Consider the following 16,792-nt stretch of genomic DNA (forward strand, 5'->3'; position numbering starts at 1 on the left):
GCTTATGTGTGTGATGTGAATTAACTATGCAGAATATGTATAAGTTGGATGTACCTATTTTATATACATCCACTGTACTTATTCCCTTGAACCTGTGTATTAATTTCTCAGTGTTCAAGTTTAGAAAGGCCATGCTTAGTACAGAAACTGGATTTCTCCTTGAGAAATTTAGCATGGTTTGAGGAAATCAAGAGATAAAGGAGTATGCTGAATATGCAATATTTACTTCTACTGTGTGCTGCATTTTTAGAAGGTAAATGAGAAGAGTAGTTGTATTGGCTTCATTTTTTTTTTTTTAATTTTTTATTGTGCTTTAGATGAAAGTTTACAAAGCAAATTAGTTTCCCATTTGATACTTTGTACATAAAGTGTTCCACGACATTGGTTGCATTTCCCACAGTATGTCAGCACTCTCCCCATTTCCACCCTGGGTTCCCTGTTCTCTTTCGTGGGGATTTTCTACTCCTTCCTGCCTTCTCTTCTTTGCTTTTGGGCAAATGTCTGTTTGATACCGTATAAATTGATTGTTCTAAGGAACAGGTTCCTTTTGGGTGTTACTGTTTATTTTATAGACCTGTCTATTGTTTGGCTGAACGGTGGTTTCTGGGAATGGCTTCAGTTCCAGATAAGAGCCTTGGCCATAGTCTCGGGGGTCCCTCCAGTCCCTATTGGACTAATAAGTCCGATCTTTTTTGGTGAATTTGATTTTTTGTTCTCCATTTTTCTCCTGCTCTGTCTGGGATCCTCTCTTGTGATCCCCGTGGCTTCATTATGTTTTGTCTTTGAGAGAGAAATTGGTCTTTGAATTCACTTTTTAAATGTTTTTTTCCCAACCTTACATGTTCTAAGGTGCAGTGCACTGTGAATCTTTCATTTTTAAAAGTTTTGTAGGTGCTTTTATGTATAACTTTTATGATTTATGTTAGATGAATTGTTTTTGTACTTAACCATCGTAATCCAAAATAAGGGGTATAGTTTACATGCTTTTCATAAGTGTTTATTAAGAAATAGCAAATGAATGGTTTTAGGATTTCAAACAGTGATAGTCTCCTGAGAAATGAACATTTGGAGAGGTCCAAGAACCCTGGTGGCATAATGGTTAAGAGCTACGGCTCCTAACCAAAAGGTCGGCAGTTGAATCCACCAGGCGCTCCTTGGAAACCCTATGGGACAGTTCTGCTCGGTCCTGTAGGGTCGCTATGAGTCAGAATTGACTCAACGGCAACGGGTTAAGAACCTAATAGAACTCTTTTAGCATGGATGAGATCTGAGTAAGGTGTTTGAAAATTAAGTTGGATGTCTTAGTTAATATATAAAGGCAAGTTTCCTGTGTTGTCAAAGGAATTGTGGTGACTGCTTGCTTGCTGCTTTGAGCTTTGGAGATCCTTATTTTTCTATTAATATCTATAATCAGTAAGTACAGATTTATAGCAAAATTAATTTTATGCTATAAGATTGGGTGGGTACTTTTAAGGCTTTAGTAATTTTGTGTGGAATGTAAAACAGAAACTCTAAGTGAATAACATCCCTCCACCGTAAGAATTAAATTCTTCTGTAAAATTCAGCATATTGTGGTCTCTAGAAAAGGTCAGGTGTGAGTGCGTGTGTGCATAAAAAACATTTCATCCCTGTTCCCTTACTTACTATTTTTTTTTGCTCTCCAACAATTAAACAGTAAGCAGCAAAGTCAGTTATAAAAGGTAGACTTTGTGCCAACTTTTCTTATTGTGATAACCTCTTTTGATTTTTCTTTATTTTTGTACCAGTGGACTTTTCCCCACCTGCTCAGAGATTTTGTTTTGATAAAGAATGCTGTACTTACCTGTTGAAATCTGTTGTTTCAGTATTTATCTGAGGCAGTATTTTCTTTGTGTATTAATCATAGTTATAATAAAGTTAGATGCATCAACATTTCTTTGAAGAAAAATAAATGTTACCTAGTAATTTTGACTTGGATTATTTTCTAGTTTGGAATAAGGGGTTTATATGTATTGTTGTAACTTTAGTAATACCCAAAAGACAATGTTACTTTTTCTGAAGGTATCCTTTACCTTTAAGTACCTGTCCCTAGATAAACAGGTATTAGGAAAACAATTTTGTTAAACTTTATTCCTGATGGCTTGGAGAGGCCTAGCTAGAGTTCCTCATTTTATATCGTAAAGGGCATTTGTATAATTGCCAAAAATCTAAAAATTAGATTATGATGAGCTTTTTCAGCATCTTTCTCTTCTTAGAATTGAGTTGCTGTTGCAGTTTGCACACCCCATGTCATAGATATGGCAGATTGCAAATGAGCAATACAAGCTTGGTCCCATGCTTTCAAAGCAAGTTTTGGATTGCAATTAAAGTATAATAGGCTATTGTTATAGAACAAAATTGCCCAGAAGGTAGAAGACAGCTGTAGTTGTTTGGTTAAAGAGTATAAGGAAGGTATTTTAGAAGGCTAGACATACTTGTCTAGAAATGTGACCATTGAGTAGCCCAAACATAGCCTAATGTATGTGGCCATTACCAGGCTTTCCCCAGCTCTGGATAAAGTTAACTTTTTCTAATTTTTTCTCACTTTTTAAAAGACCAGTGTTTAGGAGTCTGGTCCTTTGTGTGCTGATAATTTACAACTCCAGCCACACTGAAGTGCTCTGCTTTCCTATAGAAAGACAATCTAGGTATGTCCACCCTACCAGTCAGGTGTGTGTCATAGTCATTTTCACAGTGGTGGTTAGACATTTGTCCTGTATAGGATAGGAGTGGACTTGAAGGAATGGTCTTCTTCAGCTGAGTTGCTTGAACTTTAACATAGTACAAAGAAGTGTAAAGAAAAAAAAATATATATGTATATATAGAGAGAGAGAGAGTATTGAAAATCTTCTTGAGAAATGTTCATAATTGAATCTTTAATCTGGGTCCCCAGAGTAATGAAATCTCCAGTCAGGAAATTCCATCTATCGTGAGTCTCCTGTGATTAACAGAGGGGATGGTCTAGCTATGACAGCAGCTTGAAAGCATGATCATCTGAGAGGGATTAACCTTGACAAGATGCTTGCATTAGCTGGGTTGTGTTGGTCAAGAGTGCTCTGGGAGAGACTGAATCCAGAAATCAGTTGCCTGTGTTTGTAACTCTGTCCTACATGAACCATCTTAACAGACTTCAGTCCTTTAGCCCAGTGCAAGAGTCAGGGTCTGAATGTATGTTTCCTTTTTGGTGGAAGGGTTCTTGGAGGTGGCTGGCCTTTTTATTTGGTTATTGGCCACTGTCTGTTGCATGCCATTTAAATACCTGTTGTTTCTTAAGCAGCTTTCTTGGTGTGTCTGGTGAGGAAGAGAGCATCGAGTCTCTTTTTTCCCCATTGTGTTTTTATTTGTGCTACAACCCTATGATAAATCTGTAGGAATTTGTAATCAGTGATCATATTCTTCTCTTGCAAAGATGATCTCATTTGGGCCACAAGCAGGTTAGGAGTATGGACACCTGTGCTCTGAGTCTTCCAGTGTACTAGCTGTTCGGGAACAGAGAGGAGATTCCTGTGTGGCTCTAGGGGAAACGGGCATTGTTCTGGTGGTCCTCAGCCTTTAAGAGAATAGTGAACTTTTTGAGATAGAATGCAAATTATGGTGTGAACCATTTTGGGCACAACTCTACGTTGCTATTAATTTCTCAAGTTTTACGAAATTAGCTAGTTTTTTGTAACATGACATCTTGGCTTTTCCTTTCCTGATACTAGGAATAGACTGGCAGCAAAATAAAGGTTATCAACTGTGAATGAATTTAGAAAGGCAATAACTATTGCTCAGTATTTTGGTTGGTTAAATGTGTTGAAACTCTTGGAACATATGAGTAGGAGTGGCCTTGCACTCTTCATGGTCTCATCACATACTATGTGTATGATATGCACTGACAGAAAAGCACAGAAGATGTATCTGCAAGAGTTTGTGCATTTTGCTACTGTCCCGGGCACTGCTGTCTGTACTGTTCATTTTAGATTTGTGTTTGGATCTTACACAAGCAATCATTTAATTTCAAATGCAAGTGTCCAAAGAACTGAGTCTTTAATTTTACTCTTTTGCTCATATTTCAGATTAGATAGCTAAAATGACTTCCATTTTATAAATATTGCGAGCTGTTTTTCTTCAGTAATAAAGAAAAAACTGTGAGCTGTTTTGCTTATAATATATATATTTTTACTTGTAAGTTTTTGAAGTTTTCTTAATTCTATAAGGTGTTAACCCTATAATAGTACTTTATGGAAATAATCCTTGGTAAGTTTTAACTCATCCTAGACCTGTGTACAATTCAGACTTTTAATTTTACCCCTCGGCTTTAATGAAAAGTTAAAACAATTTTATTTCAGAATAGAATGATTAATCAAATGGAGTTATAAATCATGTATTAATTAGCCAATTTAAGTGAAACCCTCTTATGTAAGATTGTCTTTAGTCTAATCAGAATGAGGGCATAAAGTTTAGTTTGGAAGGGAGAAAGACAGGTTTTTTATTATACCCTATTTCCAAAACAAGATTTGCTTTTACACATGCTGTGGCGAATAGGTGATGCTTATGAAAGATACTTAGTGTTCTTGGGAGTAGGTTTTAGTCTAGACTCTAAAGACACTTGAGTCATGCTAAGCAACTTATTTGGGACCTACAAAAGCTGGTAGAAAAAAATGAAATAGTCTCACTAAATATATGATACTCATATGAGAGAACTGGACTTTACAAATCTCAGTAATAATTTTTGTTTTATGTGAAGTGATTTTAACATTTAATCTTTGCCTAAATGATAAAAAAAAAAAAACCTAACAGTGTTTTATTACTTCACTTTCTAGGGCATTTTAATGCCTGGAGAAAGACTATAAATAAACCATTGAAGTGCTTCTGTCCATGGTAGTAATGAAGTTCTTGGAGTTTTTGGTTTATTGTCAAACATTTAGGGAGAGCAGATGAGGAACCAAAAAATACCTGTTGGATTCACTTTGTAGTTATAAGAATTGATATCTTTAGAGTGGACTCTGCGTTCTTTTTATTACATTCTGGCTGAACCATAGCATTGTCTCTTTCCCTCAGTGTTAATGAAACGATAAAGAATGATTTTTCACTTATATGGGGTTTCTAGTGACTCATGTTTATAAATTAGATTTAAATGTTTGCTGGATTACTGTACTTCCAAAGAAGACTAGAAGTGCCAGCCATACTCTTCATTGAGAAAATAAAATCCTCTGTCTTAACAGGTATTAAATGTTACAACTTTTTGATGTAAATATCAGTTTAGAAATTAAAAATCTTTTGTCTTATTATAAAATCGAATTTGAGTTATGGAAGTTTTCTCTTGAATTTTGAAACAATTTTACAATTGACTGTTCAAATTCTGGCTTTCTGTAAAAACATGTTAAATTTAGACTACTTGTAGTGCAATATTAATAAAATTTGCTGCTTTGATCACTTTTAGTTACTACCTTAACCTGGCTTGTGCTGTTGTTAATAAACAAGTGTGAGATAAAGTATGTTTATATAATAAAAGGTAGAGAGTCTGAAAAAAACAAAAATATGGTTGGGTTGTTGCTTTAAAGCAAGATTATAGTGGAGGACTTGATGTGAGTTAAAAAAAGATGTGAGTTAGATATGTAAAATCTGGTACTTAAATTTCTGCTGTAACCAGGTTTTCCAAATCGGATGCTTGAAGAAGAAATAATTATTTTCCATTAAAGACCTAATCTATATATGGCCAAAGGTACTCTGCTTCAGCAGTGATAGTCTTCCTCTAACAGACGTGGTGCAAAGCTGCTTGCTGTCCTTTCTTGTACTTTTAATTCTTGATTTTATTCCCTGTCTGAGCAACTCTTAAAAAGGAAAAAATCCTCCAATAGCTAACTTCCCATTTATGGCACATTGTGAGAACAAAACCAAGTAAAGATGGGCAATAAATAGGGTTTCCTTGGCTGTTGGGCGTTTTGACTTACTAATCTTACTTCTAGGCTCTTGCTTTTGGCTTTTTTTTTTCTTTCCCCAGTTGCTGTGGAGGTGATTCCAACTCATGGTGACCCTGTGTGTGTCAGAGTAGAACTGTACTCCATAGGATTTTCAATGGCTGATTTTTTTGGAATTAGATCTCCAGGCCTTTGTTCCGAGGTACCTTGTGTGGACTGCAGCTGCCAGCATTTTAGGTAGCAGCTGAACGTGTTAACCGTTAGCACTGCTTAGGACTCTCCTGCTTTAATGTGAAGCATCACAGGTTTGATATTTCCATGTTAGACAGTCTTACAGAAAACAGCTTTACCCTTAACACTGTTAAAAGTAGTACATCATGGCATTAGAAATATTTATTCAGAATATAAGAACGTTTGTAAAATATTATAAATGTCTCTGTATAAATAAATGGAATTTTTTTAAACAATTCTATATCAAATAACACAAAGTAGCTATTTTACAGGAGCTAAAACTAAAGGCATCTGGAAACACTTAAAGCCATAGAAGTGAAGAATCTAAAAAATTACAAGGTAGAAGTACAGTGGTAAGTGACAGCTTAAAATGAAGCGTTCAGTACAAACAGTAGAACAATACTGACAAATGCAAACTTAGTCACATGTGCTTTAATAAGTGACAGTACATTCAAGCAGGTTTTTCTACTTCAAGTGGCATAAAAGTAGCATGTTTTCAAATAATAGGAAACCTAAATCTCATGCAAAGTAAATAAATCTTGACAAAAAATCTTGACAAAGTATCTAAAAACTGATTAGAAGGAGAAAAAAAGTTAACACGTTTCATTATCTTTGCATTAGGTTCAAATAAAAGCAGAGTATTAGAGGCTCTCATTCACCGGCAGTCCTGCTGTGAGCGCTGTAAGTGGATGGCAGGGCGAGAATGACTACACCGAAGCAGGTGTGGGAGAACTTTAGTGTGGCCTGCTCTGTGCGCTGAGCTGATTGATAGACGACTCCTGGGCGAATGACGTGCAAGGATTGCTGGTCAAGGATGTGATTATCTAACAGTAGTTTTGTTAGGGGGATAGAATGGTTTTTCTCGCTCAGATGCGATGTGATAATTTACCCACTTGAAATCTTAACCAAAAATCTAATGGTCTGCATGTGAACTGTCTTCCTCTGGTACTGTATTTTTAGTACAAGAATGCATGTAACATAACAGTTGCTATTCAGCTTGGACCTTTGTTTGTATTGTAACAGCTGCTGTGTGCCCAGTGGTGCTGTGTTGCCAACAGCCAGCATCACACTGATAATTCTGATTTCAGTTCTAAAGTCAGTGCTTGGCACCCGAAGGCAGGAGATAACTAAGTCACAGGTTCAGACTGGCCCATAGAAACAAAGTTTTCATTGACTAGAGTAGGCTTTGGATAAACTTCAATAAGGACTGTTTTTGTGCAGCAAAGGCATAATTTTTGTTGTGTAATAAGCTATACCTCTTGTACAAAGTAGTACCCAGCTTCTGGACACAGAATTAGCAAGCCTCATTAAAAGGTGGTGATTATATCATTCCTTGTCAAATATACGGTTCCACTGTTTAAACAGAAAAACAGTTCCTGTGATTATTTTTTTTATTCTACAACACTTCTACCTAGTGCAGAGGAAAAAAAAAAAAATGTAAATGTTACTTATATTCCTCCTTCCCCAACCAAAAACAGACACATCCTTGGCAACCCTCTGGCTGCTCCCTAATTAAAGTTCAAATGGAGAAATTGCAGCCAGAGAAATTTTTCTCCTGTTGAGGCTCTTTCTAACTACAGATCTGTTTGCTACCTCTTGAAGCAGGTACAGCTGTACACTTATTAAACATGGTTTTTTCATTTTAAATAAGTCTGTATGTAGACTGGATGGGTCATAGTCCCTATTACACATTTGCCAATGGTTGAAACTTATGGAGGGACACTTTTAGAAGTCATTAATGACAGTTTTGATGTTTTCTGTAGTCTTGATGTCATTTCATTTAAAACATGAGCATGTCAGCATTAACCCCAAACTCTCTTGAGGGTGAATTAATAAGATTAAAAAATAATTGCAGGATAATTTTTGGGCTATAGGAAATGTTCTGAATTCATGCCAGTAGCATCAGCAGTCCAGCCCTGATAGGTAATCTGTATGCAACTAGGAGACTTTTAAAGTTTTCCTCAGAGTAGTAAAATCCTTACTACTCCTATCCTAACAGTTTTTAAGTAAAAGCCCATAGTCTTTAAGTTGGACTACATGTCAAGACTCTAATTAGAGAAATTTCTGAGATCCCTGTAAAGTATGGCTGCCGGCTCAGAGGACAACTTAGGAAGAAGTACATGCATCTGAAAGAAGGATTAAGCAATTATATTTAACCGGCACTTAGTTTTTTATTAACATTCCAGTTTTAGGCAGCGTAGATATTAACCTTCAGAAACCCAACATACCAGCAGATGAGCGTGAATGTTAAAAGTTAATTACCTCCATTGGTAAGGTAGCCTCCTTAGCCTGTGACTTTTAACTCAGGCCATTTAGTTTGCCTCAATTCAGCAGTGCAAAATACACTCCAAGGGAACTGTGAAATGGGTCCTTTTCCTCTTGCCCATTTCACCAAGAGCCAAAGGCTAAAAGAGAAGGTAATTGCCTAAAAGGGGTAACCACTGAGGAATTGGAAAGAAGACAAAAATTTCAAAGTCTGAGGTTTTTAACCTCATATAAGTTAGAATCAAGACCACTATTTGCCCCTGAGGGGAATGTTAATGTAAACCAGCTTCTGTTTAGAGAAAAAATTCATATAGAGTCAGCTTACAAAAAAAGAATTACATTCCCCAGTCACCTGCAGTCATTTAATCAGCGCACTTTCAGTAGACCCCACAGTTAGCATAACCAAGTGCCTGTTGGTTCACCTTCAAAAGGGATTGTGTCTTAGGAAGTATTTGAAAAATACAAGGAAGGAATATAAACCATTTCATAGATCTTTTATTCTATACATTTATAAATGTAACAGTTTTGCCCGGGAAATGGTTCTCACCCAGTCACCACATATTTAAAAGCATTAGGTTGAAGTATAAACTCAAAATAAGGCCAGGTAGGATCAGTAATACTGGGGCCCAGGATGGAGGAGCCTTTGCTGTCTGGAGGAGTTATATGACCCTATTAAGTGTGGGTCCTTTGTTTTAATTTGGAGCAAAAATGGTAGGCAAAGGTCAGCAGGCAGAATTTTATCTCTGCTTCAGCCACGTTTTTTATGCAGTGTTGGTGAAAACGATAAACTGTCCCTTCTGATGCTTGTTTAGTCACGAGAAAGCTGTGAACGAACCACTGTGCACATCCCAGTTTGTTCAACGGCAGGCTCTAGGTAAGCTGGAAAATTGGTGAAAACTGTTATCTATGAAAAAAAAATTTGTGCATACTTTCTTTAGCCAAAACATTTTCCTCATGATAAAATGCAAATTTATCCAAAGAGTAAAAATTGGTTAAAAAAAAACTTGCTTACAACCACCAACTTTGAGTAACTGATAGATTCAAAGAGAAGACAGTGGGCATTTTCCCAGTGATCAGAGCACCCTAAAGCTGATCCTTCCAGATGGGTACTAGTTGATTTTTTTGGAGACAGGTGGTTGCTTTTGGGATAGAATGCCTCCTCTTCTCCTAGGTGGTGACTGGAGTACCCTTCCCCATTGTGCAGAAGGCTGAGGAGTTTGTGTCATACACGTTCTCTGAGAATAGAGACCTTTAGCTCATGGACATGGGGACTTTAATGCAGGAACTTGGTCATAAGCAAAACAATTTATAGCTCACTGTGGAATTTGGATTTTTCTTATAGGGGACTTTGGGTGGTCCTCAGGTGCTACAGAATAAATTGCAAGCAGTCCTTTAAAACATATCAGTGTAGGGCAGCTACAAAATTGAAAGAAGGCAGAGGGTGAGATAGAGAAGGCTACAAGTAGAAAAGGAATGATGAATATATTTTAAGACAGAGGACCCTCCTGAAAGCAATTCAGGTACTTTGGTCCTGCCTGTCCTTGTTGGCATTTTGCCTGAGATTTAACCATAATGTTAACCATCACCATGTCTCTATAAAAACCCACTGCTGTCGAGTCATTTCCGACTCATCTCTAGGAGATAAAAAAGGGGACCTTAACAGCCAGTCTAGAAAAGGACATCATGTCTAGTAAAGTACAGGGTCATCGAAAAGGAGTGTAATCCTCCGTGAGATAGATTGATATGGTGGCTACAAAGGTGGGCTCAAACATACCAATGACTGAAGATGGCCCAGGATTGGGTACTGTTTTTGTTCTGCTATGCATTAGGGATGTAATGAATTGGGCTGGATGACAACTAACAATCACTGCCTCTACCACCATTCCCTCCTCCTTCATACTGGAAGGAGCAAGTCTTGAATTGGGGCAGGACTGGCCTCGCCAAACATCCAGTTACCTACTCCATGTCTGACAAGGCACAGCTTCTTTCTCAGAGACAAGTCCAGAGCTATGTATATATTCATGTAGTTAAGTTTTGATTCATAGAAAACATCAATTTTGTAGTGCCCTGGGCTGGGGGGAAAAGTGCTAAGAAATGGTTCTCTGCTTTTGAGGAAACTCCTAATAAAATTTTAGTTCCATTGTACCTGTCAACGGAATTGTAATTCTTGGCTCCACTGGGAAGGAAAAATCCCAGACTCAAGAGTTCCCTTTGCAGCTCCTGCCTCCAATATGAAAGATGAGGGAAGATTTTATTTTCTCAGTACAAAACTGTTAAGGGATAGCCATGGGGGTGCGCTACTTGTAACTTCAACATATCTAGGGATATAAAGACACCATGGACTATCTTCTGTGATCTGAAACTCCAGAACAGCCTTCTGAGTGACAGCCTGTATCTTGTAGTTGATACATGGGACTTGGAAACCAAAGCCTTGCAAATGAGCACTTCTGCTAGATGCTGGAATCACACATCCTGTGTGTCAGAGGTTTGCCCTGAAGGAACAAAGAGGAGAATTTGGGGATGCCAGAAGATAAACCCACTGTCTACCAAAAACAGAAGAAAAAAATGGAAAATCCTATAAAACAAATGGCTGGGATCCCACTGACGCACAATCTCTTGAACATACAAGGAGAATGAGAACGTGAATGCTGAAAGCAAAAGCAAGGTACTGCTGCTGATCATGGCACACAGAACATGTATTTACATACCATCTGTGGGCCTGGGAGGGGAGGAACACCATCCTCTCTAGATATAGTCCACACAGTGCCACTCGTCCCAAGGGGCTGAGTCTATCGCACTCCATTGTCCAAGTGCTGACCTACCTGCCAACCTTCCCTTTTCCGATTCTCCCAACAGGTACTCTGCCCTCAAGGGCCTTTCTCCCCTTGGTGGCCTGCTATAGTTTTACTTCTACAGCCAGACCTTTGGTGCCTGAAAGCCTGTTAGAGTGAAGTTTCGTTGGTGTGTGGCCTCGAGTTCTCCTCCTCCAGCAGAGCTATTCTTTGCTTGAGCATCCTCACTTGAGTCTCATGTCTTTCCACCATGGCCATCATCTGGGACTCCAACTTCTTCAGTTTGTTTTGATGCTTCTTCTTTGCTTTCTCATAGGCAGCCACTAGGTTGCTATATGGGAATGAGAGAAATGAGAGTGAAGATTCATCCTAAGTAGCATTGAGGCATACTGTCTTGTCCAACTGGGTAACCCAGGACTATTAAGCACCACTCCGAAGAAAGAGTGGCCACTCAGACTCTTCATAAAGAATCTGAAATCAGGTGGTTAGAGGAAGCATAACATCAGTATTTCAACACTCATGGCCATTCATCTGTTGGCATAACCATGATTATGTCAACACAACTGCCGGGGACTTGTCTGTCTTAACACAATAGGAAGGGTTTTGCGTATGAGTCAAAACCAACTATTCAAACCAACTGAACCCAAAATACATAAGCAGAAAAGGTACCTGAATTCCAGAAATCTGTTACTTAAATACAAATATGTTAATATCTGAATTATACGTGTGAAAGTGGTTGAATTGTCAAATGTTCTGTTACCCATATTTCTACCATAATTTGAAAAAACAGTGCCGCTCTTCTAATCTTTTTTGGAAAATTGTTTTCATAAAAATGCCATTTGTGTTACATGTAGTAAATTTATCTGTAAAATATTTGTCCATTTTAATTTCTAATAAAGATCGATATAATTTACATATACAAAAGCTTTTCTGAGGCTCTTATTTTTTAATGAGTTTAAAGGGGTTTTGAGGCCAGGTAGTTTCAGACCACTGCCTTAGAGAAGTGATTCCTAACGTGTTCCAACATATTATAAAGTGTTGCTCAAATAAAAGGTTCAGTAGCCAATTTTGTTTGAAAAACATTGGCTTAAACAGTTGTTTTCTACTGTATGACTTCTCAGAACGGTTACCCTATGAAGTATCAAGAGGGCACCACAGTACTAAAACATTTTCCAAATGTATTTGGCCCAAGGACCCGTCTTTACCAAGCCTCTTAGGACCTGTACCGTGGAACACCTTAGGAAATGCTGCTAAGGAAGACCAGGCTCTGAAAAGGGCAGTTGAGGAATCACCGCTGTCTAGAGTTGGTTCCCGGGAGTTATGGAAATGTTTTCCCTGGTGCAGTGTCTACATGTGACATTAATCTAAGTACCACTGGGGATCTATCTACAGATGGAGATTTTTACCTGTTGGCCCGTTTTAGGTCATTAACGAACTCTGCTGATTGCTGGTGTCTAATCTCACTGCTCTTGGTGAGTCTTTCCAAGGCGCTCACCAGCTCTTGTACTCTGGCCTTCAACTTCTTTTCTCTGTATCAAGGAGAGAGAACAGAAGCTGAGTGACTTGAGATGGTGGTAGGGGTGGCAAGAAGCGGGGAGGTCCAGTGTGCCACGTCAAAGGGCAAGGGTATGGAAAGGAAAATACTGCAGGGCCAGGAGCACCACTCTCGCCTTAGTAGAGCAGGAATACCTTCTTACCACAGCGTTGTCACAAGCCAGCTGAGCCTGTTCCTTTACTGATAGGGTCCTTTAGAGATCTTAAATATGTGTCAGAGGAATCCCGTTTGTAGTCAGGTGGGGAAAGAAGCTAATCTGTAGAAGTTACTTTATGCTACGGCATACCAGATCCTCAGCAGGCAATGGGTCAGTCTGGCCACAAACCCTTGGTTTCCTCCTTTTCTAAGTGTCTTGAGCACCTCCTGAGCCACTCAGGGATTCAAGAATGCTTCTGTCTTCTCTGGACTGGGCTGCCTACTTTGGACAAATCTGTGCTCACTGAAACCAACCTGATCCTACCCTGCAAAAACCAAACAAAAATGGTAGTAGTGGAGTAGTGGAATTGTTATTTTCTTTATTTTAAAAATCCTCATTTGCCTTTGGAGCCCTGATGGCGCAGTGGTTAAGAGCTTGCTTGGCTGCTAACCAAAAGGTCAACAGTTTGAATCGACCAGCCACTCCTTGGAAGCCCTACGGGGCAGTTCTCTGTCCTATAGGGTCGCTATGAGTCAGAATCAACTCACAGGCAACGGGTTTGTTTTTTTTTTTGTTGTTCGTTTGTTTCCCTTTAAAGAAATTATATTCGCAGATTGATCTGATTGCCCTCATTCAGGGCTGAAGAAGCTTCCAGTTCTGTGGATTCTTTATTACTTTACTAATCCAAGTAATTGACTTCTAGGAGTAAGTGAAGAGAGGCTTTGAGTCCAATCAGTGTCCTGCCTTCCTCTGACTCCCACCTGAGCACAAGACCTGGGCAGGGTAACGAGTCAGCAGCCTTCCCTGACACCCCTTCTTCCTCCTCTGTCACGTTCCTCACACTTAGCACAATGTGTGATTACAGTGAAGCCTCTGAGAGACAGAACTTGACAGGACTGCCTTGTTTTCTCGGGGCTCGCAAGTTTTCTGACTTGGACAGGGTGCAGTCTTACTACTTTTCTATCACTTGTTTTAATGGAAAGTATTTGAGTTTTCCTTTTCTGACACGTTTCTGCCTTAGGTGCTGGCTTTTGAAGGCTTTGCTGTGTCTATTACATATTTGAGCTCATTGGGCTCCCCTTTAGTACTTAGGCTTGAGGGTGGAAAGGGCCTTACTTGGTTTGGTTCCCTCAGGTGTCCCCAGTGCTGGATGCACTACCCCAGTGATAACTTCTCAGTGATGATGGTGGGTAAGAAAGCTTTAGGACAGCTCACTTGCTGAAGGTTTTGATTGCTTGGAACATACTGAGAGACCAGGATTTATGGAAGGGGTTCCTCTAAAAAGGACTGTGTATGGAATGTAAATTAGTACAATCCTTTTGTAAGGCGAATTGGCAGTATCTAGCAAGATAAAAAATGACTCGTTGGACTGACAACTTGACTCAGAGGAATTTACCTTACAGAGATAGAATTTGCATAGGTTACCAAGGATACATGAGATACAGCTGGGTTCACTTCAGCACTGGTTCCAAAAATTACAATGGGAAACAACCAGGGGACTGGTTGAATTAATCAAGGATATCCATACTGTTGAAATGCTCTGCAGTTGTTTTAAAAACATACTGATTTGCACTAGCACAGAAGGGCCTCTGATATACTGTTAAATAAAAAGGATGATGCCAGTTTTATAAAAACAACTAAAACTTCTCTTCGTGCATATACCTGATGTACTGCAACAGTAGACTAGAAGGCCAAACACCAGATAGTGGTTAACTCCTCACCTCAGGGGGTGAGGGAATGCTTTCATTTTCTGCTTTACTCAGTTTTGCACTTAGAATTTTTTTGCAATTTCGTAATTTTTTAAAACTGGTTTTTGTAAAGTTTATGAGCTAGAATCTTAGTTATGTGTCCTGTTGGAGGGGCATGGGAAGGTGACCGCCAGGGGTGCAAGTGTCTCCTTAGAGGGTGTCCAGTGGTACAGACCGTGCTTCTCCCTTCCTAGCCTTCAAATATCTAATCTTTCATATCTCTGCCTCTAGCTAACATGAGGGCAAGTCAGGCTCTCCTAACTAATTAGTGAAGAAAGGAATACAACACAGAAATCCGGGCCTGCTGCTTCTGAGTGAGGATGGAGAGAAGATCTTTAGGGCAAACCTAGCAACCAGTCCAGTATCCCTGTGAGGCAGTCTTCAGTGAGTTCTCCCACCCATGCTTGGGTCCAGCCCCAGCCACAGGCAGTCTGCTCAGAGCTGGTCGTACTTCCTACTGGAGTCCCAGAATGGCCGCATTTCCCACCAAAAGAAAGAATGGTATCCTGGGCAGGGCAGCGCCCTCCTTCTCCCCTCAGCTCCTACTTTTAGCTTTCCAAGCAGTCCTTGCTAGCTGAGGGGGAGGTTAGGAGAGCTGGAGGGATTTCTCCCCTATTCCCTCTGGCTAGAAAGGCTTATTTGTCTTTAGGAATCCTGGGTGGTACAAATGGTTGAGCATTGACTACTAACTGAAAGGTTGGTTCAAACCCACCCAGAGGCATCTTAGAAGAAAGGCCTGGTAATCTGTTTCTGAAAGATCACAGCCATGAAAAGCCTATGGAGCAGTCTACTCCATACATGGGGTCATGAGTTGGAATCCACTCAACAGCAACTGATTTGTTATTTGTTTTCTATTTTGTTGCTGTTTTGATTCTTTTTATTTCATTCTAGAGTTGATTTACAGCATAAAGAGAAAAAAAAAATTGTGAAAAGAATCTAAAATGTAACCATAAACTCAGTAAGAAATTGACAACAAAAAACTTTACCCAGAGCAATACTACCCCCGACTCCCAATCACCACCACACCCCTTCCCCATTCTCAAGACTGGGAGAGTACAGAATACCCTACAGAAAACAAAGGCTTTTTCCTTCCCCAGCAGCCAGGCCCTAAGGGGGCCAGATGGAACTTTCTGGACCTGGCAGGCTCCAGTGGAGGACAGAACCCCAGAAGGCAGGAGAGGCCCTCACAGACGGTGCCCAACCCAGCTGGGGTCGTGGGGGTGGTTCTTCTCCACTGGGAGCTGAGAACTGGTACAGAAGCTCCTCTGGCCTCAGGAAAGGAGATGGGAAAGGACTTCTGGTGCAAACTCCAGAGGAGAGCTATGATGCTGGCTTATTTAAAGATGTAAACAGAAGGCCAAACCTCAAACTTAAACATAAATCAGAGTTATTTTACCTGTTTTCATTTGAGGGAAATGGGTGCATACAGTAAAGGAGTCATTACTCTGGTGTCACTCATCTGGACCCAAATGCTAACCCACCATGCAGGAGCAGCTTCTCTGCACTGCCATCCAGTAAGGCAGCCATCAGCCATTATGCGGCTACTGAGTACTTGAAATGTGGTAGGTCCAAACGGGTATGTGCTAAGTGTAAATACACACAGGAATTAGAAAACTTAATATATGGGAGAAGAAGGAAGGTAAAATATCTCTAATTTTAAAATACTGATTACTTATTGAAACGATAACACCGTGAATATACTGGGGTAAATATTAAAATCTCACCTTTTTCTTTTAATACATTTTTTTTTAATGTGTCTACCGGAAAACTTAAAATTACATACGTGGCTTGCATTTGAGGCTCATGTTATACTTCTGTTGACCTGTGGTGTTCTAGAGCACATTTAAGATTACCGGGTCTTTTCCCTGGAAATTTCTGATTTACTAGGTTTGGGTGGAGGCCTTGGAATTGTAGTGTCCCAGGTGGCTCTTATTACCAGGCAAATTCAAGAAACTGGCGAGGTAGGGCCTTTCACCTGGGTCTGAGGACAAGCTCCGTGTGGTCTGAGAACTGAACTTGGACGCAAAATTACACGCACAGGCATATTTTCCTAAAGTCTACAACTTTTGTCAGACTTTCAAAGGATGACTTGAAAAAAGTTAAGAACCATAAATTTGCTAATCCAAGTTCACTTTGAAACCTCT

At 39.5% G+C, this 16,792-nt stretch overlaps 1 protein-coding gene across 3 annotated transcripts in view; it reads right to left on the minus strand.

The window, feature by feature from the left end:
- Positions 1 to 284: 284 nt before the first annotated feature.
- Positions 285 to 16,792, minus strand: part of MCC (MCC regulator of WNT signaling pathway) — a 542,131-nt gene continuing 525,623 nt past the window's right edge. For all 3 annotated transcript variants that reach the window (XM_064275031.1, XM_064275022.1, XM_064275034.1), the window contains 2 exons: positions 12,616 to 12,738; positions 285 to 11,540 (listed from right to left, as the gene is read on the minus strand). In XM_064275031.1, coding sequence (XP_064131101.1) covers positions 11,360 to 11,540; positions 12,616 to 12,738 — 304 coding nt within the window. In that variant the 3' untranslated portion in view covers positions 285 to 11,359. The remainder of the gene's footprint in view (positions 11,541 to 12,615; positions 12,739 to 16,792) is intronic.

This window comes from Loxodonta africana, chromosome 2 (assembly GCF_030014295.1).
Source record: "Loxodonta africana isolate mLoxAfr1 chromosome 2, mLoxAfr1.hap2, whole genome shotgun sequence".
NCBI classification, from domain to species: Eukaryota; Metazoa; Chordata; class Mammalia; order Proboscidea; family Elephantidae; genus Loxodonta; species Loxodonta africana.